Here is a 22,964-nt window from a genome sequence, read left to right as displayed (position 1 = left end):
CTTTTTAGAACATACCAAGTTTTATTTCCATCCATCCATCGCCAATACCCACTTAGCCACACAGGCCGGTGCCTATCTCCAGCAGTCTCCGGGCATGCAGGCAGGGTACACCCTGGACATGTTGCCAGTCCATTGCATGGCAGCACGGCGACACACAGGACAAGCAACCAAGAACACACACCTAGGGACAATTGAAGACCAATTAACCTCCATCCATCCATCCATCTTCTGAACCCACTTTGTCCATGCAGGGTCACGGGCGGGGGGCTGGTGCCTATCTCCAGCAGTCAAGGTACACCCTGGAGAGAGCGCCAGTCCATCGCAGGGCAACACAGAGAGACACAGGACAAACAATCATGCACACACACACTCACACCTAAGGACAGTTTGGACAGACCAATCAACCTAACAGTCATGTTTTTGGACTGTGGGAGGAAGCCGGAGTACCCGGAGAGAACCCACGCATGCACAGGAAGAACATGCAAACTCCATTCAGAAAGATCCCAGGCCGGGAAGCGAACCCAGGACCTTCTTGCTGCAAGGCAACAGCTCTAACCACTGCGCAGCCCACCAATTAACCTGACAGTCATATTTGTGGATGGTGGGAGGAAGCCGGAGTACCCTGAGAGAACCCACGCATGCATACGGAGAGGCCCCTGACCGGGACGTGAACCCGGAACCACCTTGCTGCAAGGCAACAGCGCTAACTACCGCGCCACTGTGCAGCCCTTAAGTTTTATATTTTTTTGTTTAATCACATTTTCTTTTATCTCTTTGATTCTGGCTAAAGATTGCATGATGCAAACCACGCATGAAACTTAATTCAGAGGGTTTTACAGAAACAGAGTTCCCTTAATGGGGTCATGGGAAGCTGGTCCCTTTGCCAGCGGTCATGGTTGAGAGATGGGGGACTTCCTGGACAGATCTCAGGTTCATCACAGGGACACGCAGAGACAGCCAGTCACTCACTGACACCTAGTGACAAGTTGAAGTCTCCACATTTAAATAAGTTGTTTGTTTTATGTCTGTGAGAAGAAACCGTAGTACCTGAATAAAACCCACACATGTATGGAGTAAACAAGCCAACTCCATGCAGAAAGGTCACTGACGGATTTGAACCTACGACCTTCTCACTGAGGCAAAATTGCTACCAACTGCAACACATGCGGCCCATATTTATTTTGTAAACATTAATGTAAACACACAATATGTCTTATTTACCTTCATTACATCATTAACTCATTTAGCTCAAAATATTGCTTTTAAAGGGTTTAAGAATTGTTTAGGAATAAAATACTAATGATGAATTGTTTCAGTAGACTACAGCCTCAGCTTTGTGTTTATTTTTCTTTAAAGTTCAAGTGTACGTGCTTGCTGTTTCATGCGCACTATGGTCTCAAGTCTAGCATAAACACAGATGATGGCCCATTTTTGAAGGTGTGTTTGAGTAACAGATGAAAACAGTAGTTTTTTATGCTGGTTTATTGACTTAAAATAAATTATTGAAAATGATGTTTCCTCTCTGTGTGCTTGTGTCTAGGTAGACGTGTTGATGGTTCCTCCCCGAATTGAACATGTAAGGACGGCACAGACTAGGATCACCTTTGGTGAAAATTTCCAGGTATTTAACCGAGTCGTGGTTTAGGGCAGTTAGCTGAGTCAGACTAAACATAAGACGGCAGTTAGAATATCTTTAACAATGCTCATTCAAAAAGTGAGATTTGTATATTAAATTAATTTATGACACATAGACTCATATATTATTTATTATGTATTTTAATGTTGATGATTAGAACTAACAATGAATGAAAATCCCAAATTCAGTATCTCAGGAAACTGGAATATCAGTTAAGACCAATGCAACAAAAGGGCTAGGCACAAAAGGCTAAAGAGGCTGGCAGTTCCCAGAGCTGTGTCCATGCAAATTAATAGAAGTGAAGGGAAGGACAAGATGTTGTAGAAAAAAGTGTTCAAGCGAAAGAGATAACCACACCCTGGAGAGTTTAGTGAAACAAACCCCATTCAAATACGTGGAGGAGATTCACAAAGAGTGGACTGCAGCTAGAGTCAGTACTTCAGAACCACCGCCCATACGAATGCAAGACATGGGTTTCACCTGTTGCATTCCTTGTGTCAAGCCACTGTTGAACGAGAGACATCGTCAGAAGTGTCTCTCCTGGGCTAAAGACAAAAAGGACTGGACTGCTGCCGAGTTGTCCAAAGCTATGTTCTCTGATGAAAGTACATTTTGCACTGGATAGCAGTGTGTGTAGAGAAGGGCGGGCACTCAGTGTGACTGGCCAACCACAGAGCGTGAAGACAGTCAGTTACCCAATGAGGATTTCCCTTCAGCATGGAAACAGATATTCATGGGTTTTACTTGTTTTATGTTCGCACTCATCAAAAATGCTTTATCCGTACCGGATACTCGTCTGAAACGAGGCTCAACCCTAGAAGAGAGGACAGGGACAGAATCCACATTTCTTGAGGTCCAGTGAACAGTGTCCACAGTCAGTGATGGTATGGGGTGCCATGTCATCTGCTGGTGTTGGTTCTTTGTGTTTTCTGAGGTCTAAGGTCGACGCAGCAATCTTCAAGGAAGTTTTAGAGCACTTCAGGCTTCCTGCTGCTGACCGACTTTCATTTTCCAACAGGACTTGGCACCAGCACACAGTGCCATAGCTACTAGGGGTTGTACGAACTAGTAGACTAGTCGACTTCACGGCTCTGTAGTGACTTTTTATGCCTGTCATCAACTAGTCGCTGTCACGTGATAATGACTGACAAGATGCAGTCCTCGGAAAAGACAGCAGGTGATGAGCCCCTGCGCGTCTGGATCGAGGCGGAGGTGACGCGCTGTGCGGTACTGACACCGGCGGTAAAACGGACATTTAACCAAACTGTGACCTTTTCCCTCTTGCAATTTAACCTTCCCCTCACCCCCATCCTAATCTTAACCAGTTTGTGCATGCAAAGCTCTGATCGTTGACGTGCGCTCCAGACATTGCGTCCTGAGCACCGCCAAATCAGGTGTCACCACCTCAAAAACAAATTTAACACGCGATCGTTCGTGTCGGCTCATTTCCTTTCATGTTTTCTGTCTGTTATTTGTGCCTGATGCGTTTCGCTGCTGCGGAGCGAGGCGCATCACCTGCTGTCCTCCGGTGACGCACCCCCAAGATTCCATTATCTCCACTCCGCTCCGCTCCGGCATGAACTCCGCAGCAAAAACGGTCCCGTTGTAGTCGGCCGGCGAGCAGCGGCACTCCGCTGTTTTTGCGGTCGGTAGATCTTTTAGAACTGCAGTTCAAAGGTAACTCATGAGGTGAATATATATGAAGCCAGGTAGCAGTTTCTCTTTAGGATTGAGAGGAGATGCAGGAAGATAATAAACAGGCAGGACAGAAAAATAGTCAAATACAAACAAGTTAGTTTTTGTACCTGCTGGTTGCAACAAACAGACACCACTGAAGGTAATCAGAAGTGAGGAACAGAAAATAAAATAATTATTTTAATGTTTAGAGCAGCAGGAACTCCGAGAGGCTGCAGGCGCATCGGTGAGTTTGCGGCCGCTGCGCAGGGGGAGGGGGGAGAGGGCTGAAGCAGGGGGAGGGGGGAGAGGGCTGAAGCAGGGGGAGGGGGGAGAGGACTGAAGTAGGATGCAGAAACTACCGTTGTTAAAAGAGATGTGTTAACTTAGAAAATGTGGGCGCAATTTTAATTGTCAAAAACTCCAGCGAACCTACCGACCGAACCCCCCCCCTCCCCCCCCCTCCCCCGCCGCTTCCGGCGTATGACATAATCAACGACTAGTCGAAGTCGACTCGACTTTCATTAGTTGACTGTCGACTTTAAAAAAAAATAAAGTCGTGCAGGCCCTAATAGCGACCAGTGCATGGTTTAAGGACCATAGTATCCCTGTTCTTAATTGGCCAGCAAACTTGTCTTACCTTTAAACCATAGAAAAATCTATGGGGTATTGTGAAGAGGAAGATGCAACAAGCCAGACCCAACAATTCAGAAGAGCTGGAGGCCACCATCAGAGCAACAAGGGCTCTCCTAACACCTGAGCAGTGCCACAGACCAATGGACTCCATGCCACGCCACATTGCTGCGGTTATCTGGGCCGAAGGAGCCCCAACTAAATATTGAGTGCTGCACATTCTCACACTTTTCAGTTGGCCAACATTTCTAAAACTCCTTTATTGCATTGGTCTTAACTGATGTCCTAATTTTCTGAAATGCTTAATTTAGGATTGTCATTAGTTCTCAGTTATAATCATCAACATTAAAGAAACAAACATTTGAAATATATCAGTCTTTGTGTAATGCATGAACCTAAAATGCAAGTTTCACTTTTTGAATTGAATTACTAAAATAAAATCTTTTTCATGATATTCTATTTTTATGACCTGCACCTGTATCATCTTCATTAAATGAAAAATTTTGTTTTTGGTTCCACTCGCCAAGGTGGACTGTGTGGCATCTGGTCTGCCCAACCCAGAGGTCTCCTGGAGTCTTCCAGATGGGACGTTGGTGAACAACGCCCTTCAGTCAGATGACAGCGGCCTTCGCAGTCGCCGCTACGTTATGTTTGGGAATGGAACTCTACTCCTTCAGCAGATGGGCAAAAAAGACGAAGGGGACTACACCTGTCATGCAACAAACAAACTGGGCAAGGATGAAAAAAAAGTGCGAGTCAAAGTAGAACCAAATGCTCCACAAATCGAAAAATCCCAATCAACGATGACAGTAAAATTAGAGGAATCAGCTAAACTGAGTTGTCAGGCAATCGGTGAACCGAAACCAAGAATCGTATGGATATCACCACGTAAGGATGTAATACAAGTATCGTCAGACAAATATCAAATCCTGGAGGATGGAACGTTAGTCATAAATAGACTGACTCTCGCTGATGAAGGGAAATATGCATGTGTGGCACGAAACGCTGCTGGTGACGATGTTAAAAACACGATAGTTAAAGCTGAACCCCAGGAACCCTTTATCGATGGTGTGAAAGGAAAGAGTACTACAAAACTCCTGGGTGTTTCTTACCAAACAGCACATCTGGATTGCAAAGTGAAGGGAAAACCTGAACCCAAGGTGTGGTGGATTACTCCTTATGGCCACTCACTTGCAACACCCTACCTTGGTGGTCGCTTCCAGGTCCACCAAAATGGAAGCTTGGAGCTAAGAGGGGTCAGAAAGACTGATGAAGGCATATACAAGTGTTTTGCTAAAAATCACCTGGGTGAAGCTTCCCTTTCAGTTGAACTGGAAGTGGCACCGTTAGCAGAGAAACCTAGTTTTTACATTCCCAATATTGAAATCTTACCAATCAAACAGGATGTTGGCCAACTGGTCCTTGAGTGCTCTGCTCGTGGTAAACCAAACCCAGAGTTTCTATGGGTGCTACCTAATGGAACTATGCTAACGCCAGGCCTGAGACTTCAACGCTTCTTCCACCATTTTGGTAATGGAACTCTACGGATCTCTCACCCAGCTGCAACTGATAAGGGAATTTACCGATGCCTGGCAAAAAATGTGGCCGGACAAGCAGAGAAACGTTATGCCCTGGAGGCTGGAAGAAAACCAGTTATTAGAGGACCAACAGGTATGTCTTTGTTTTTCAAACTATGCAAAGCAAAAACTCTTTTAGTGTGAGAGTGTTAGGGATGATGGTGGTCTTGAGGGAGGCTCAAATTGCTAGGGCCAAGAAAAATCTTTGGTGTGTGGGTTGCATCAACGAAAGGAACCAGTAAGAAATAGAAACACAATGAACCATGTATGTAGAAGGAGTGGAGAAATGGAAAGTCTGAGCACAGCCAAGGCCAAAGTGGACTGCTGTCAGCCTAGAACTGTTCTGATCTCATCATTTTCCTTTAGCCTATGCAGGGTTCCTTGATGAACATTTTTACTTAGTTGTCGATCATCATCGCAAATTCTGTGGATATTGATTAAACAACATTAGCATGGGCTGATTGTGGTATGGGGTCAACTCTTGAAGGAATTTCCTAATATTTTTCTTAATAACTATGTAATGCAATAGTATAAAAGGTTTGGTAAATAACATCACAAGGAATGCTTCCGATACAAGGTTATTTTGGCAGTGTAAGAAATTCCTTTCACCCCTGCACCCCATGAAGCTCTGAATTTCCAGCTGTGGATAACCATGTAACAGAAAATAACATCAATATAAAGGTTTGTAACATAACATTTGCATGAATATAGTAATATTTGGGAGGTTGGAGCTGGAATGTACTCCAAAATAGTCAAACTATTCCTTCATTTATATCAGCTTTGTTTTTATTTGATAGAAAAGGATTCTGATTTGTTTCCTTGTTTAGGTGGGATGAAGATCACTTATGGCCTCAACCTTAACCTGCCATGCCCGGTGGATGGCTGGCCTCAGCCGTCCATCACATGGACCCTACCCAACGGTGTTGTTTTGGACAAACCACAAACCATTGGACGAATCTCTTTCCTCACCAACGGGAGCCTTCACGTCAGACAGGTTGCCAATTTTGACAAAGGAACATATGTCTGTAAAGCCGCCAACTCTTTTGGATCAACAGCTCTAACCTACCCAGTCACAGTAATGGTTTTCCCACCGCGGATCACCACCACAATGGCATCCATCACAAGAGTCCTGCAGGGAACACCAGTGATGCTACAGTGTGTTGCGACTGGTATTCCAAGGCCAGACATTTCGTGGACGTTACCGGGACGCACCACTTTGCTACCACATAATCGGTACACAGCGCGGGGAGGGATTCGCATGACAGACGAGGGTAGTCTGGTCATTCAGAATCCTGTCCTCACAAACTCTGGTATTTACAAATGTAACGCTAAAAATTCACTTGGAACTGATTTCAAATCAACATACCTACAAGTTATTTGAGGAGCACAAACGATGTGGTAGAATGTTTAGGCAGAAAAAGACTTATCAGGGCTTTTTATTGTACATTATAAAGATATTCTGCTGGCAGATTTAAAGCTACCTGACTTATAGCTTGAAACTATGCAAAAAAATGCCCTGGTCACAAGGGCAGCAGGCCAAACCTTCCTCTCTCTAGCAACCTCTAACAGCTTGTCTGGGGCGCCCTTTAAGGCATTCCTTGGTAAGCCTAGACATGTGACCCCTCCAGCGTGTCCTGAGTCAACCGAGGAGCCTCCTGCCAGCATTTCATGTTCAAAAGGTCAAGAATTTGTTCTGTACTCCAAATTGTGTTTGATTTTTGACCCACTGACTCAAAACACATTTTCATAATAACCCTTTTCTATATGCACAAGTCTGCCTCCTTGTCCCTTCACTTTCTGTTGTTATTTGAATCTTGTCCTGTGAAACTAGCATTGGTAAAGTCGTATATTTGTCAGTATTTCCTGTAATGATTTCAGGTCAGTCATGGGTCTAATGAGGCAATCTGGTCCCCATATCTGCATTATGTTATCGCTTTTTTAACAATTCATGATTATTCAAGTCTCAGAACTAGCATGAAATTCAGGTGAAATTTCCTTCCAGACGTTACAGAAAATGATTTAAATTAAACTTATGCCTAAATTCTTGTGCTTGTTTTGTGAACTTATGCCACTTCTCAACATTTTTATCAGATGCTTCCTGTAAGTTTTGGCGTCACTATTCATGTTGGACTAATGGTTCATCATAGATTGGTTGTGAAATTGTAACTGTGTGCTTGAAAATGTGTAACTATAATTGAAAAGTAAACAAAACATAATTTTATGAATTGTTCCTATAGGTTGATTACCTACCTAGTAGTGGTGCACCTTGTACCCACTCATACCACATTTCTCAGATTCAGGATAAAACTGTTGTTTCAAAACTTCAATGGGAATGAGTTTGAAAATAAGTTGAACACATTAGAACTGAGTAATTTAGGTAATTAAGCCAGAACATATAATGAAGACAATGACAGCAATAATGTTAAAGTTTAACTTTTCTGAGAAAAATAGCCAAAACAGAATCAAAGGTGGGTGGTGCTCACAGGGGGGGAAGCAACCCACATTTGATAAATGGCTCGGTATGCCAGATGGACACTCCACCTCTAGGTCACTCAGAGTTGCATATGCATGCTAAGTGTGGAATAGCCTTCGTTAGCTTCAAAAAGAAACAAACAGGGGAATTATTAGGCCAGAAATAGCCGGTCTTTTCTACGTCGCTACGTCATCAGTTTCTGGGGAGCATACAGGTTACCTTATACTGTTAACTGGTCACCTCGTGCCCCCATCCCCTATAATGGGCTCGACACACGGGAGGCGACAAACAACCGCGATCAGCAAAATTTGTCGCTGTCGCTTTTATTACCTGACACACGGGAGGTGATCCACGGCAGCGGCCAGCGGCAAAGCCGTCTACGCGTTCTGTTCCATGGCGAAATCGAAACCTCCGTTGTTTTGATTGGCTGTGTCAGGTTGGAGGGAATTAAGGTTATTTAAGCGGTTCAGAGTTAATAAAGCGGTAGATATGATGTTTCACAAGGTGCTGCTAGAGTTATGTGAAATCTTACTTCTGATTTTACTATAAAACATAATAATAATCAACTTCTCCTCCATGTTTGCTCGGAGATGTACGGAGCATCCTGTCCGCTCATTGGTCAGTGAATGAAACCTCCGTTGATTGGTCCTCGTCCGAGCGACAGCGATGAAAAGTTGAAAATGTTTCAACTTTCTGGGATCGCGTCGCTGGGTCGTCCGTGCACGACACGTGCACGAGTGAAAAATTTCACACGCACGTTTTTCGCGTTTCGCTTGGTAGGAGGGAGACCCGCGATTATCGCTTTGTCGCGCACGTCTCGTTGAAAATGAATGGAGGAGAGGCGATGTCGCCTCCCGTGTGTCGAGCCCATAAGTGCCGTGGGTCCCCCTTTTTTCCCCTGCACCTAGAAGGGCCACACCCACTTTCTGTCATGGAGCTAGTATCGGAAATAAAACTACACTCAGGCAGGGCTGGGCGATATGGCCTAAAATCAAAATTGTGATATAGTGAGGATTTTTCCTCGATAACGATAAATGGACGATAACTACAAGTATGTGCAGAAACAACAGTTGTCCACTAGATGGGGCTGTCACGTGTAATACGTTGAGTCACATCTTTATGTGACTCAATGTGGTACAGCTTCTTAAAGGGACATGAACGTTGCCAACTTACACACATCTTTTCATTTTACTTTTTATTATCAATTTGTTGACATGGGAACAATTATCTCGATAAAAGTCAGAAATTTTGATAACGATAAATTTTAGATTTATTACCCAGCCCTACACTCAGGTGAGCAGCCTCAAACCTGTTTCATGCTGAGTAGTGCTCCTGGAAAACTAGCTTTAGACACCAGAGTGTGCCTGCTGCACCTAGACACTAGTTTCTGAAAAATATTGGGGGCTTTGCGCCATATAACCATAAAAATCAATTCTAAAATATATAAAGCGTGGAGCCTCCAATATTTTCCAATGGCTGGACATCTTTTTATTCCTTTTTAAAAAAAACTCGATGGATATTTCCAGAAATTAATGGAGAAAATTACACACTGTCACTTTTAACCTAAAATGTTTTTCCAGCCAGGCAGGCTATAAACTTGTTTATTTCTGCTGTGTAGTTAGAATTTTTAACGTAGGAGTCAATGGACACCTGCTGCTTTCTGGATATTGCCCCTAGTGGATCAGGGAGAAGTGCAATTTTGTCACTTCTGCTTTGACTTCACTGTCAGCAGGCGGAGTTTCCCCCTTGGGGGGTGGGTCCTGCTGGCCTGGAGACCAAAGCAGCAGCAGTGATGTTATGTTTTAGCTTTTGTATGACATGCAGACATTTGCATGTTTTACATTCAGGGGTTTGGTAGAAAATTCTGAATTTGTAGTTTAACCCTGTGATGCATGAATTATGAAATCTTCAACCATGATTTTTTAAACAATTTTTTTCATTCATCTTTAGGTGTGAATGAAAAAAATTCCAACAAATATTTTTGTAACATTTTGTTAATTTACACATAATTTATTACATGTGCATCTCAGTGGACAGCGTGCATTCTGATCATGAAATATGTTGGCTTGGCTTACTGAAGTCCAAATGGAGGGGCTCACATGCAATAAAGTCTTCAACAGCTGTGCTTAATAGCAAAAATAAATAAATAACAATTTTGAGTACCTGTAGTGACCCTTAAGCATCAAAGGGTTAACCTGTAATGATGACGTTTGGCGAACAGTTAAATTATTTATTAATTTGCATCATATTTGCATCAGTTGTGAACCAGACCATTTCAACACAATGATGGTTAGCTCCAACTGTTCTTCCCATATACACCCACCGGCCACTTTATTGTGTACACCTGTCCAACTGCTCGTTAACACAAATTAGTAATCAGCCATTCCAAGGTAGCGATTCACTGCATTTAGGCATGTTGACATGATTAAGACCATCTGCAGCAGTTCAACCCGAGCTTCAGAGTAGGGAAGAAAGGCGATTTAAGGGACTTTGAACGTGGCATGGTTGTTGGTGCCAAATAGGCTGGTGTGTCAATCAACCAACCTTTATTTGTTGAGCGTTTTCCACTCGGAAGTGACCAAAGTGCTGTACACTTAAAAACATGACAAATAAAACACAGTAACTATGATAAAACAAATAAGACAGGACTGGTTAGAAATGACTACATAAAAGAAATTAAAACACTAATCACAATAACAAACCAACATGATGTGTTTCCGCTCAACCCAGATTAAAAGCCAAGTTAAAAAGGTGAGTTTTTAAAAGAGACTTAAATTAATTCAAAGACTTAGCCATCCTTGTAGACAGAGTAAGATTGTTCCATAGTCTGGGATCCACAGCAGAAAAGGCCCTGTCCCCTCAGGTCACATTACGAGTCCAAATTTGCTGATCTTCTGGAAATGTCACGCATAACCATCTCTAGGGTTTACTGAGGATGGTCCTACCTCTCTGAGCTGCACATTCACTCCTCCTCTCAGTCGCTCAGGTCATCTGACCAGTTGCTGCTGGACGTTCCAAGGACACAGCGTAAGCTCAGAGGATAGGGTCTCGCTGTTGCTGCACCCAGACAGTGGAACTCTTTGCCGGCACATATTTGAAAGGCCTCCTCACTGGAAACTTTTAAATCATCTTTAAAGACCCACCTTTTTAGCTTGGCTTTCGACACCATGTGAAGTTTTGGATTTGTATTTGATTTTAGTGTTTTATTTTAGTGTGCTTTTAACTTTTATACTGCATTCTGTGCTAAAGGTCAAAGGTGACAGATCATCTGCTGCTGTGGCCCCCAGACTCTGGACCTCTCTCCCCCTGAGCCTGAGATCAGTGGACTCAGTGGTCTCCTTTAAAAAGCAGCTGAAGACTCACTTGTTCAAGCTGGCTTTTGTATGACCTTCTTCACCTCTCTCTCTTTATTCTGCTCTCCCCACCTATTCCACCTTCCTCAGGATCCACTGGTTTCCCTCTTTCCTGTTCACTCTCTCTCTTTCTTAACATTTTTAATCACAATTGTCTATTTTTTGCTCATTTTCATATATTTTTAAACATTTTCTAAATGCTTTTTCATATTTTTACAATTTTTGTTTTCGTGAAGCGCCTCGTGATTTTTATCTTGAGAGGCAATATCTTCTTCTTCTTCTATTCTATTTTATTCTGTTTTATGCTTTTATGTTTTTATGTTCAGCACTTTGGTCAGTGAGGGCTGTTTTTAAAGTGCTTTATAAATAAAGTTGGCTTGGCTTGGTCCGAAAAAGGGAAAACATCCAGAGAGCGGCAGTTCTGTGGGCGAAAAAGCGTTGCTGATGTCAGAGGTCCGAGGACAATGGCCAGACTGGTTTGAGCTGATAGAAAGGCAACAGTAGCTCAGATAACCACCAAGGTATGCAGAAGAGCATCTCTGAACGCGACAACTCGTGGAACCTTGAGGCAGATGAGCTGCAGCAGCAGAAGACCACACCGGGTGGCGCTCCTGTCAACTAAGAACAGGAAACTGAGGCTACAACTCTCACAGGCTCACCAATACTGGACAATAGAAGATGGAAAAAATGTTGCCCGGTCAGATGAGTCTCGATTTCAGCTGCGACATTCGGATGGTAGGGTCAGAATTTGGCGTCAACAACATGAAAGCATGGATCCATCCTGTCTTGTATTAACGATTCATGCTGGTGGTGGTGGTGTAATGGTGTGGGGGACATTTTCTTGCCACACTTTGGGCCTTTAATACTAATCGATCATCATTACAACACCACAGCCCACCTGAGTGTTGCTGGCCCTGTCCATCCCTTTATGACCACCGGGAAAAAAGTAAAAATGCATTTGTTCAAAATATACATGCTATTTAATTTATTCAATTTGTATTCTCATAAACATGTAAACAATAGTGACGGATGCAAAACTGTGGTGCGTAATAGCACCCATGGCAGTTTAAAACCAACAAATTGTGTGTGTGTGTGTGTGTGTGTGTGTGTGTGTGTGTGTGTGTGTGTGTGTGTGTGTGTGTGTGTGTGTGTGTGTGTGTATGTGTGTGTGTGTGTGTGTGTGTGTGTGTATGTGTGTGTGTGTGTGTGTGTGTGTGTGTGTGTGTGTGTGTGTGTGTGTGTGTGTGTGTGTGTGTGTGTGTGTGTGTGTGCGTGTGTGTGTGTGTGTGTGTGTGTGTGTGATCCATCTCATGTAAATGAACTGTATATTTTAGTGTCAGTTTGTGTTCATCAGAATGTCCCACAGTGCATTGCTGTCAGACAAGCAGGCCTTTTACTGAGGATGAACGGAGCTTTGTCAGACTGAAGCCTTGGGATTGTTCAACTCTGCAAAGTGTGTTTGCTGCTGTGTGTCTGTGTGAGCAGGAGATGATGTGGGCATGCATTTCTATGAAGGAGAGATTGTTCAACACAGTCAGTAGCGCACACACGCGCGTGTGTGTGTGTGTGTGTGTGTGTGTGTGTGTGTGTGTGTGTGTGTGTGTGTGTGTGTGTGTGTGTGTGTGTGTGTGTGTGTGTGTGTTTTCTGCACCGAGACTAAAGGAAAACAGTTCAAACACACTGCAGAACTTGGATCCTGTGCAAAGAGGTGAGGAGCAGTTTCTGTTTTGATATCAAGACTGATCTGTTTTCATGGGTAACTGGTTCTAAAGAAGCACCACAACTGGACGAGTCTCAACGAGCTTCTTTTCCATCAGTGATGGAGACGCTCTAATGCTCATTATTATTTTCAGCTCTTGCATGTCATGTCAGCTTTCAGCGTGAGCAGTGTAGGCTTGAATAAACTGGGTACTTTAGCTCAGTATACATATTAAGCTCTACTTGTGACCATTAAGCTGGGATTCTCTATCTAAATATAGAATATACCCTGCCTGGTCTTTTATTGTGTTTAATCAGAAGATTCTAGGATTCTTTATTCATTAGGGAATTGTACACACTTAGTTTTGATTCAAGAAACAGTCAGGTTTATAAAAGTAAGAATTTATTTTACAAACAACTAAAACTTGACAAATTGGTTAACTATTATTTACTGTGAGTGGATGGAACTAAAGGTGATGAGCAGGAACGTATGTGTGAATGCGATGTTGGTCAGAACTTCCTTATCTAGGAGAGCTGAGTTCTGGATGTAAAAGAATTTGGTTTGCGTTAAGCTATGAGGTTGATTATTATCAAAACCCACATCAGACGCTATCTGTGTGTCTACATTACCCGTATTCAGAGACCCTCTTGGTGGATCCGAAAGTCAGAGAGGTCGGATGACCGCTGGCACCGGAGGGGTGTAGAGTACCGTGGTACCGATCCTTTCAGTCCAGAGATGTCTCGGGTCACGACAGACGGATGGAACTGAGCGTCTGGAACAACACCAGCGTATTCTGCAGGAACTATCTTGTTGTTTCACCTTCGCAGGTGCGAAAAAGGTTTTAAAGGTTTTGACGACGTGTCAAAATCTTTGATGGTTAAAGAGGTTTAGCTACAAGTGGCCGGTCTGAAGCTTCTCTAGAACTCAAGAATAACCAGAGTGATCTAGTTTTAATTTTATGATGTTATGAATGTGTAGACAACCAAAAGCTGACAAGTTTGAGGATATTACCAAGAATCTCAGAAACACGACGCCTTCTTTGATCCGGAGGCTCTGATCTGGGGCGAAGGCTAATTATGTGTCATGGATTTAACTTTACCTTACTTTGTTCTTGTGTGAGTGCAATATGGTTATGACCTTGTCAAGTAAACATGCTGAACAATCACTGAGCACAGATAAATGAAACATTTCATTGTTTTATAATTATTATAAGTAGCAATAAACAAACATTTATTTAATGATTATCTAGCTTGTAAATTTCAGAAGTTCATATTTAATTTTAAAAATCTTCTTTCTTCTGTGAGGCAAGGAGTTTAGATAAAAGAGTTGCTCTGTGAGGGACCTTGGAAGGAGAGAATGTTATTGTTATGATTTCATTATCTCTGTCAGAGCTGCAGGCTCTGACCTCCAGCTGGAGTGAAGAAGGCATGCTGGTTTAAAGGGATTACGTGCAGTCTCGTGTCTCCTTTTTGACCAGATGTTGGACGGTCAAACAGTTCCTAAACTGACCATTGCTGGACGTTACAGCAGTGAAAGATTTGTGCAGCTTTTAACCTGGTTAAATGCTTTCTAAACACGACGTAATGAGATATGTTGATTTCCAGTTTAAAACCAAATCATTCACGTTAAGAAGCAATCAAACTTATTGATTTGAACAGGTTATGCTGGAATCTGGAAAGGCTGCAATCCAACTGTATGTTGTTTCATGGAATGTAATAATATGACAGAGTCGTTTGACCAGAGCTGGTGAGAAAATCTGCCCTCGTTTCTGAGTGGAAAATATCTGCGCTGCACACCGAAGTACAGTCTGCATCAACAATGCTTTTCAACTGCAGGTGGGACTCATAACTTAAAGTATTAAAGTGTACCAGGGGTCTGCAACCTGTTATGTTGTCCAGTTTGAGTTGATTTCGTGTCTGATTTTAGGCACGTGTGACTGGAACTGAAGACGGATGGAAACTTCTTCATTAGCCCCACTACCAGGTAGACAGTGGGGTCTTGATATGAAATCCACTTTTATAAAACAGTTCCAGTGGTCTCTAGTTTAAACAAATACCTTGTGAACACTCTGGAGCAGAAAGCAGCAGGATTTGGAGTCATATATCTTAATTTTCGGACATCTAGCCTCTGATTGGCTAACAACAAGGCGACTCTACCACTGACTCTATTTGCTATGAAAAGTTGATGTTTTATCTCCAGAAATAAAACCATGTTGCCATGTTGTGGAGTTGCCAATGCTAATGTTTGGCTTTTACTAGCAGAGGCGCTAGTAAGTAGCGTAGCTGCTACTACCACATGGCCAGATTTCTGGTGGTTCTTTCCTCCTGAAGGAAGGATTTGAAGTTTGCTGAATTCAGTTTTCTTCCTGTCTGGTTCGAAGACGATGCGTGATTTGTAGTCCTGGACTTATTTTCACATAAAACGTAAAATAACGTTTCCCCCTGTTCGAAAATAAGCGCTTTCTTGGTATCAAAATGCATCTTTAAGATTCACAGACATATGTGAAATCCATGGCACAAAACAAGCGGAACTAGAAAATAGCGTTTTTAGTCCCGTTGACTTGCATTCATGTTTTTGTTCTTCCGGGGACCCGTGGTCCGGAAGTTGATAGGCGTGACTTAGACTCCTTATGATTTGATGATGGGGAACAAAATGGTGACAGCTTGTTTGAGACAGCTTTTACATCAATTTTGAACTATTTGGACAAATGGATGTATTCACGTTTTTTATTTAGAAAAAGCATGTACAGTATTTTCGCCTTTTTCAACAGCAGACTGCCTTGTTTATCGACATCTGTTGCGGTGAGTACGTCAAGTTGTTAGTTGTCCAGTAGCATGCGTGGATTGTTTGAAAGACAACAGTAGAACCCACCCCATGACGAGAACCGTCAATGGAGCGTTGTCATGCCAGACTTACCGTAAATCCTCTAATACAGGCCCGGGCCTGTTTTTGACTCAAGCTCATCAAGCTCCAGGCCTTTATTGGAAGGAGGACCAGTATTAGAGGCAGGCCTCAATTTCTATTTGAGCAAAATGAACTAATGGTTTGTTGGAGTTTTTGACAATTAAAATTGCGCCCACATTTTCAAAGTTAAACACATTTCTTTTAACAACGGTAGTTTCTGCTTCAGCCCTCTCCCCCCTCCCCCTGCTTCAGCCCTCTCCCCCCTCCCCCTGCGCAGCGGCCACAAACTCACTGATGCGCCTGCAGCCTCTCGGAATTCCTGCTGCTCTAAACATTAAAATAATTATTTCATTTTCTGTTCCTCACTTCTGATTACCTTCAATGGTGTCTGTTTGTTGCAACCAGCAGGTAAAAAAACTAACTTGTTTTTATTTGACTATTTTTCTGTCCTGCCTGTAGTGTTGTCAAAAAAATTGATACCTAGATATAAATCGATGCTAAAAGTGGTATCTAAATGAGATATTCCATCCCTGTGGTATCGATATTATGGACTATTATACACAACCTTCTTCAAGTACACCGACACGCACGACAGCCAGATGCCGTAAAGCAGCCTCCACCTCCCAGACAAACAGAAGAAGACGCCGCATGGCTACATTACAATTTCCCACGCGAGTTGTCTCCGATCCAAGTTTTGTCTGCCAAATAAATAAACAAAAACATAAACAGCGAATTTGGGAGGCGCTTCACAGCCCAACTTAATTAGCATACCAAGTCCGACACGTAGTTGTATATTCACGCTTATGTGCTTAAAGGAAACTCCCGTTTATTGCAACCCGGACTTAATTTCTAGCATGCAGTACGTTTGTTTACTCACGCTGACAACTTTGGTGCTACTTGGATTCCCCGGGGTATTTACCGTAGATCCATCGGCGAATCGCCGTCAGTGTATATCCATATAACGGGTGCGGACGGGCACCCATGGTGCAGCCTCGAAATAAGACATTATCTGCACCAAAACATCTTCATGTCGAAAGGTTTTGTTAGGAATCATTAACGTGATTCCCCTGTTCGTTTGGAGCGGGTCTGGGATTTCTAGGCGTGAACAGACTAGCTGCGGCTAATCTAACCGGCGCTTTTAATGACGTCACTGCCGTGCGCCAGTCTGTTTTTATTAAGATTACCGGTAGATGTACCTTTGTCCTACTGTGGAGAAATTCGTTTTCTCCTTTATAGACCAACACAGTTGTTCAGAAGTACAGAACAAAACATATGGCATTACATCTTATGACAAAAATGCACCTTAAACAGAGTTTAAGCAGCAAAACATCACTCTGCAAATAGTGTATATATAGTGAGACAATTCATGATTTAAAGTGTTAACTTTCACCAGTTTTTGTATGCACGTTTTAAAAAATGCTGATACTTGAAAGGTTTAAGCACTTAATACACTTAATTCTTAACATTTAATTTTTGTAATATAAATTGAGGAATGTTATTTTTTGAATAAACTTGTTCGATAAATGGGTGTTTTTAAATAGTATCGAAATCGAGCATCGAGTATTTTTTTCAAGTATCGAATCGAGTTTGAAATTTTAGTATCGTGACAACCCTACCTGCCTGTTTATTATCTTCCTGCATCTCCTCTCAGTCCTAAAGAGAAACTGCTACCTGGGTTCATATACATTCACCTTATGAGTTACCTTTGAACTGCAGTTCTAAAAGATCTACCGACCGCAAAAACAGTGGAGCGCTTGCTGGCCACATCAGTGAGGTGCGTCACCGAGGACAAAACAGGTGATGCGCCCTGATCCACAGCAGAGAAACACATCAGGCACAAATAAAAGAATAAAAGACAGAAAACATAAAAGGAAATGAGCCGACATGAACGATCGCGTGTTAAATTAGTTTTTGAGGTGGCGACACCTGATTTGATAATGTTACTGTGGCCGTGCTCAGGACGCAGATGTCTGGAGCGCGTCAACAATCAGAGCTTTGCATGCGCAAGCTGGTTAAGGTTAGGATGGGGGTGAGGGGAAGGTTAAATTGCAAGAGGGTAAAGGTCACAATTTAGTTAAATGTCCGTTTTACGGCGGGTGCCAGTACCGACGCTCTGGCACAGCGCGTTGCCCCCCCGACGCGCAGGAGCTTGTCACCTGCTGACAGCAGGCTGCTGTCTTTTCCGTGGACTGCCATCTTGACGGTCATTATCACATGACAGCGACTAGTCGATGACAGGCATAACAAGTCACTATAGAGCGGTGAAGTCGACTAGTGACTAGTTCATACAACCCCTGCTACTGCTCCCCAGAGTGTTCTGCAGCATAATCAGCACGTTCTCTTTGAACTTGATATCAAATTTTCGCCTCCTCTTCGTCTCCGCACGGTTAGTTACCCTCGCGGTCTATCATGGCAAATCAAAAGTGAGACGGATGACACAACCGCCCCCCCCCCCCCTACTTGCTTGTTACCACATTCCACCCGGCCACAATAAAAAAACGGCCATTATTCACCTCCGCCGACTCCGACACCGGCCAAAATGTGATACCCGGCATTTAATTAAATACAGGCTAATATTAGAGGATTTACGGTACCTATTTATTTTGTCTGGCTTGCCAGATTAGTGAATCGCCTCAAAACGGCCAGAAGTCACACAGTGACTGCCCGGCTGGCCCGGCTTTAGACTCCCCTTTGGGTAATTGAAGCCTCCTCTGATATTAAGCTCCGCCCCTTGATGGAGCTCCGCTCCGTTAACAGCCCCCCCCCCCCCCCCCCACCCCCCACCCCCACCCCTAAATGAAATCTCAATTTCCGCCTCTGAGTGAATGTTCTCTCCCTTTAAGGCTGCCATCAGCTGAAAGCATCTCTGGTGTCCTCCACCCTCCCTTTTCTCCCCCTCCCGTCACTCACCCATCCTCCCCCACTTCTCTCCACACACCGAGCTGCGCATCGCCTTCTCCGGCAATAATGACCAAGGATTCCCCGGAGGAGAGCCGCGCTGCGAGCGGAGGAGGAGGAAAAATCAGGAGAAACCGAGCCGACGACAATGTGACCATCCTGACATCCTCCATGGACTTCCACAGAGCCAGCAGGAGCCGAGCCAGCAGCGGCACTGATGCCGCCCCTAGCGTCACCTCCTCCGTGGACCTGAGCACCTCCTCCCTGGAGATGAGCATCCAGACGCGGATCTTTAAGATCATCGTCATCGGGGACTCCAACGTGGGGAAGACTTGCCTAACCTTCCGCTTCACCGGGGGAAGCTTCCCTGACAAGACCGAGGCCACGATCGGAGTGGATTTCAGGGAGAAGGCGGTGGAGATAGAAGGAGAAACCATTAAGGTAAAAGCAACAGAGATGCTGGAGGTCCAGCTTTCCTCCTACTCTCCCTCTGTTGATCAGCTGCAGCTTAGACCTGACACGACCCATTATCTGTGAAAATCAAACCTCTCTATCCACAACAACTAGGAAACCTCCTGATGAGTTTAATGTTCCAGCATGTTGGTGTAGTCCTCCTCAGCAGGATTAAAGCCTCTCAGGCTTTGCAATCAACAGCAGAACAATGGCTGGCAGTGCAGGCAATTAATAGAGTTAGCAGTGTAGACATTCATGCACAAAAAAGCACAAAAATCACAAAAAGAGGAACAGATGAAGAAAACTTTCATCACCTTCATTATTTTATACTTTTGATTAAACTACAATAAAAAGACCTAAAAAGCAGAGATACGTTTATTTTTACATAAAGTTCATGATTCATTTTATGGTGTGTTTTTATGTAAAACTGTAATCTTCGTGAACAGCCCCAGTTCAGAGAAATGGTTAACATCTTTCAAGACTGACGAGCTAACCACTAGTCCAGATGCGGCTAACATCAAGCCTGCTGCAGTCTTTAAAGGAACCCAGGTTACAAAACTTTGCGGTTCTTAAAAGATAAATGTTAGTATCAGTTAAGTTAAAGTGGTGTAAAAAACTTTTTGATGTCTTCATTTTTATAACGTTTGTAAAAAATAGTTTAACTCGTAGGTCGCCATTGTTGTTAGTTTCGCAATGCACTCTGGGTAGTGACGTCATATGGTTATACCTCGGTTGCACCGGCCGGCTTTGGGACCCTGTAGGGACTGTTCAGCGACAACATGTCATCTGATCAGTCTTTTCACTTTGAACCAGAGTGAAACATTAATGATGACATCACTGATGATGTTTCACAAAACGAGCGTCAACATGACGAGCAGGAAGGGCGGGATGAAGCGAGTGCAGGACAAAACCGGTGGTGCGTGTGCGGCAAATGCGTCTCCATGGTAACCGAGAGGGAGAGTGTTTGTTGTTAAGAGCTCACATTTCTGTCAGCAGAAGTTAACGGTAAGCTATCGTGTGATCAAACTTATTCAATTATGAATGATTTTGGAGAATTTTAGCATCCAGAGTTGTAGGGTGTTTCTCAATGCCAAGGAACCTCGCCTTGATGTCTTGGCCCCGCCCCGGTTGCCTAGGAGATACGTCATCAGGAGCCGCCAAGACGTGTTTCTTCATGTTCTACTGAGGCGTGTGTTCTCCGTTTCTTAGCCGTTTAGCTAGCTGAGCAAGGATACACAGGAGAAGTCTTGTTGACTAGCCTTGGTCAAAAATTACCCAGAATACACCGCGGTATTTTCAAAAGGATGGCGGATCAGAAGCCGGCAGCTACTTCGGGGACAAATTTCAAGTTTAAAAGTAAGTCAGCTAATTTAAAATGTCTTTTTTAGATCCAAAGAAGTTATCCGTGGTTGCTTAGTAGTTGCAGCTTTGGTGACTTGCGGGTAGTAACTCACTTACATATTTAAGTTAACAAATATATACACAATTTAAAACGTAAAAGGCTTGTTATATATTTATATTGACACTAATACGTATAAAATATAACATTATCTCCCATGTCACGTGATGTTACGTGACCGCCTTGGTCACATGATGCAGGTCTGTTCCATTTACCCTATTCTTTGACCAAGGAAGGACCGTGTCCTTGTAAGCAAGGCGCCTGGCCTCGCAAGACATTGCCTCGCGAGGCCAGGCGCCTTGACCTTGAGAAACACCCGTAGTGTATTTTACAGATGATTGGGATATTCAGTAAAACGACTTTAATCATTTATGCAGATATCCCGTGCATCATTGCACATGAAAACTTTGATGCAGTTTGCCTCAACCAAGACGTCTTATGGGCTGCCCTCGTCAGCCTCCATGACTGGGAGAGTGCTGCCCTACCCAATCGGAACCGGGTCACTAATAGGTAGCCTCTGCTAATCACTATAATATAATGTCGGGGCTGTCCTGATTGAGCCTCCTGCCGGTCAGATATGAGCAGCTACGGAGCTGTCCAGAGCTTAGTTGTCCCGCATTATATTTAAGATGTGTTAAATAAAGAGTATCATGTATCAAACTGAGACTGATTTCTGACTATTTGAATCATTTCCTGCCCCCCAGAACATAATGTATGAACTTAAACCACATAACGCTCTTATTTAGCACACATTTAATTGACAAATCTATAGAAGGACCATGATAGTTTTCTATATTATTACTATGAAAGTGGTAATCCGTTTTGGTGGCCTGAGGATCAGGTCTCTGCTTTTTGCAGATGATGTGGTCCTGTTGGCTTCATCAGAACGTGATCTCCAGCTTCTTAGGTGTGTTCTTGCTGTGTCTTTGTAAATCCATGCTTTCGTTCTTTTTTTAAACACAGAAACAGTTTTGTTTACCTGTTTGTAGCTACGGTTTCGCCGAACAGCTGCCGGCTTCTTCAGGCTGACGCTGATGGTGGCGCGTCACTTCCTTCTCCGTTTATCTGCGGGCAGCAGAGGACGTTGTCGCCCTCTACTGCCCGCTCTCCCCTCTCCGACGATGCAGTCCCATGCGTGGTTCAGCGTGTAAACTCCGTCGTCCCTGTTCATGGTCCCACATCCACGTCTCCTTATCTCGATTGCTTCCTTGATCCATCTTTTGTATTTTTGTTGTTCGGTGGTTATGATCCGTGTGTTGTCCCAGTCCATTATATGGTTTTCTCTTAAGCAATGATCTGTTACGGCTGACTTTTTTATTGTGCTTTCTGCTTCTTCTTTTGCTGCTCTTGTGTGTTTACGGTTTGCCTCTTTCTCGCACTCCTTTCTGTGTTCTATTGTCCGTGTGTTGAGTTGGCGTCCGGTTTCTCCTACGTATGTTTTATTGCAGAGTTTGCATGGGATTTCGTAGATGACTCCACATTTAAGTCCAGCTGATATTTTGTCTTTTGGGTGTACTAGTCTGTTTCTAACTGTTGTGTATGGTTTTGTTGGTGTGTTTATGTTGTGTTTTTTCATTGTTGCTCTTATTTTTTCCGTTATGCCTCTGATGTATGGTAGGGTTATCACTGGTTTTGGTTCTTGTCTTTCTGGGTTTCTGGTTCTTTTTTTGGGTTGTTCTTTGCTTTCTGTTTTTGTTTGTTGTTTTCCTTTGTTTATTGCCCATGTCGGGTATCTGCAGGTCTTTAAAGCGTGTTGTATGTGTTTGTCCTCTTGTTTACGGTCTCTCTCTTCTGTTACCATGTTTGCTCGGTGATATAATGTTCTGATTACTGACATTTTGTGTATGGTGGGGTGTTCTGATGTCCATAATAGATATTGGTCTGTGTGTGTTGGTTTCCTGTATGTGTTTATGTTTAGGGTCCCGTCGGTCTGCCTGGTGATTTTCATGTCCATAAATGGCGAAACCGTAGCTACAAACAGGTAAACAAAACTGTTTCTGTGTTTAAAAAAAGAACGAAAGCATGGGTGATCTCCAGCTTTCGCTGGAGCGGTTTGCAGTCAAGTGTGAAGCAGCTGGGATGAGAATCAGCTCCTCTAAATCTGAGACCACGGTCTTGAGTCAGAAAAGGGTAGAATGCCTTCTCCGGGTCAGGGATGAGGTCCTGCCCCAAGTGGAGGAGTTTAAGTATCTCAGGGTCGTGTTCAGGAGTGAGGGACAACTGGAGCGTGAGATCGATAGGCGGATTGGTGCTGCATCTGGAGTG

At 43.5% G+C, this 22,964-nt stretch overlaps 2 protein-coding genes across 4 annotated transcripts in view; both read left to right on the top strand.

Moving 5' to 3' along the window:
- Positions 1-7,741, top strand: part of si:ch211-159i8.4 (matrix-remodeling-associated protein 5) — a 56,755-nt gene extending 49,014 nt beyond the window's left edge. For all 3 annotated transcript variants that reach the window (XM_015955357.3, XM_015955279.3, XM_070551813.1), the window contains 3 exons: positions 1,541-1,621; positions 4,471-5,614; positions 6,348-7,741. In XM_015955357.3, the coding sequence (XP_015810843.3) occupies positions 1,541-1,621; positions 4,471-5,614; positions 6,348-6,901 (1,779 nt within the window). In that variant the 3' untranslated portion in view covers positions 6,902-7,741. The remainder of the gene's footprint in view (positions 1-1,540; positions 1,622-4,470; positions 5,615-6,347) is intronic.
- Positions 7,742-18,787: 11,046 nt separating this feature from the next.
- Positions 18,788-22,964, top strand: part of rab33a (RAB33A, member RAS oncogene family) — a 31,931-nt gene continuing 27,754 nt past the window's right edge. The window contains exon 1 of the mRNA XM_015955167.3: positions 18,788-19,288. Coding sequence (XP_015810653.3) covers positions 18,917-19,288 — 372 coding nt within the window. The 5' untranslated portion in view covers positions 18,788-18,916. The remainder of the gene's footprint in view (positions 19,289-22,964) is intronic.

The sequence above is a fragment of the Nothobranchius furzeri genome, chromosome 1 (genome assembly GCF_043380555.1).
Source record: "Nothobranchius furzeri strain GRZ-AD chromosome 1, NfurGRZ-RIMD1, whole genome shotgun sequence".
NCBI classification, from domain to species: domain Eukaryota; kingdom Metazoa; phylum Chordata; class Actinopteri; order Cyprinodontiformes; family Nothobranchiidae; genus Nothobranchius; species Nothobranchius furzeri.
This window is presented reverse-complemented; position numbering and strand designations above follow the sequence as displayed.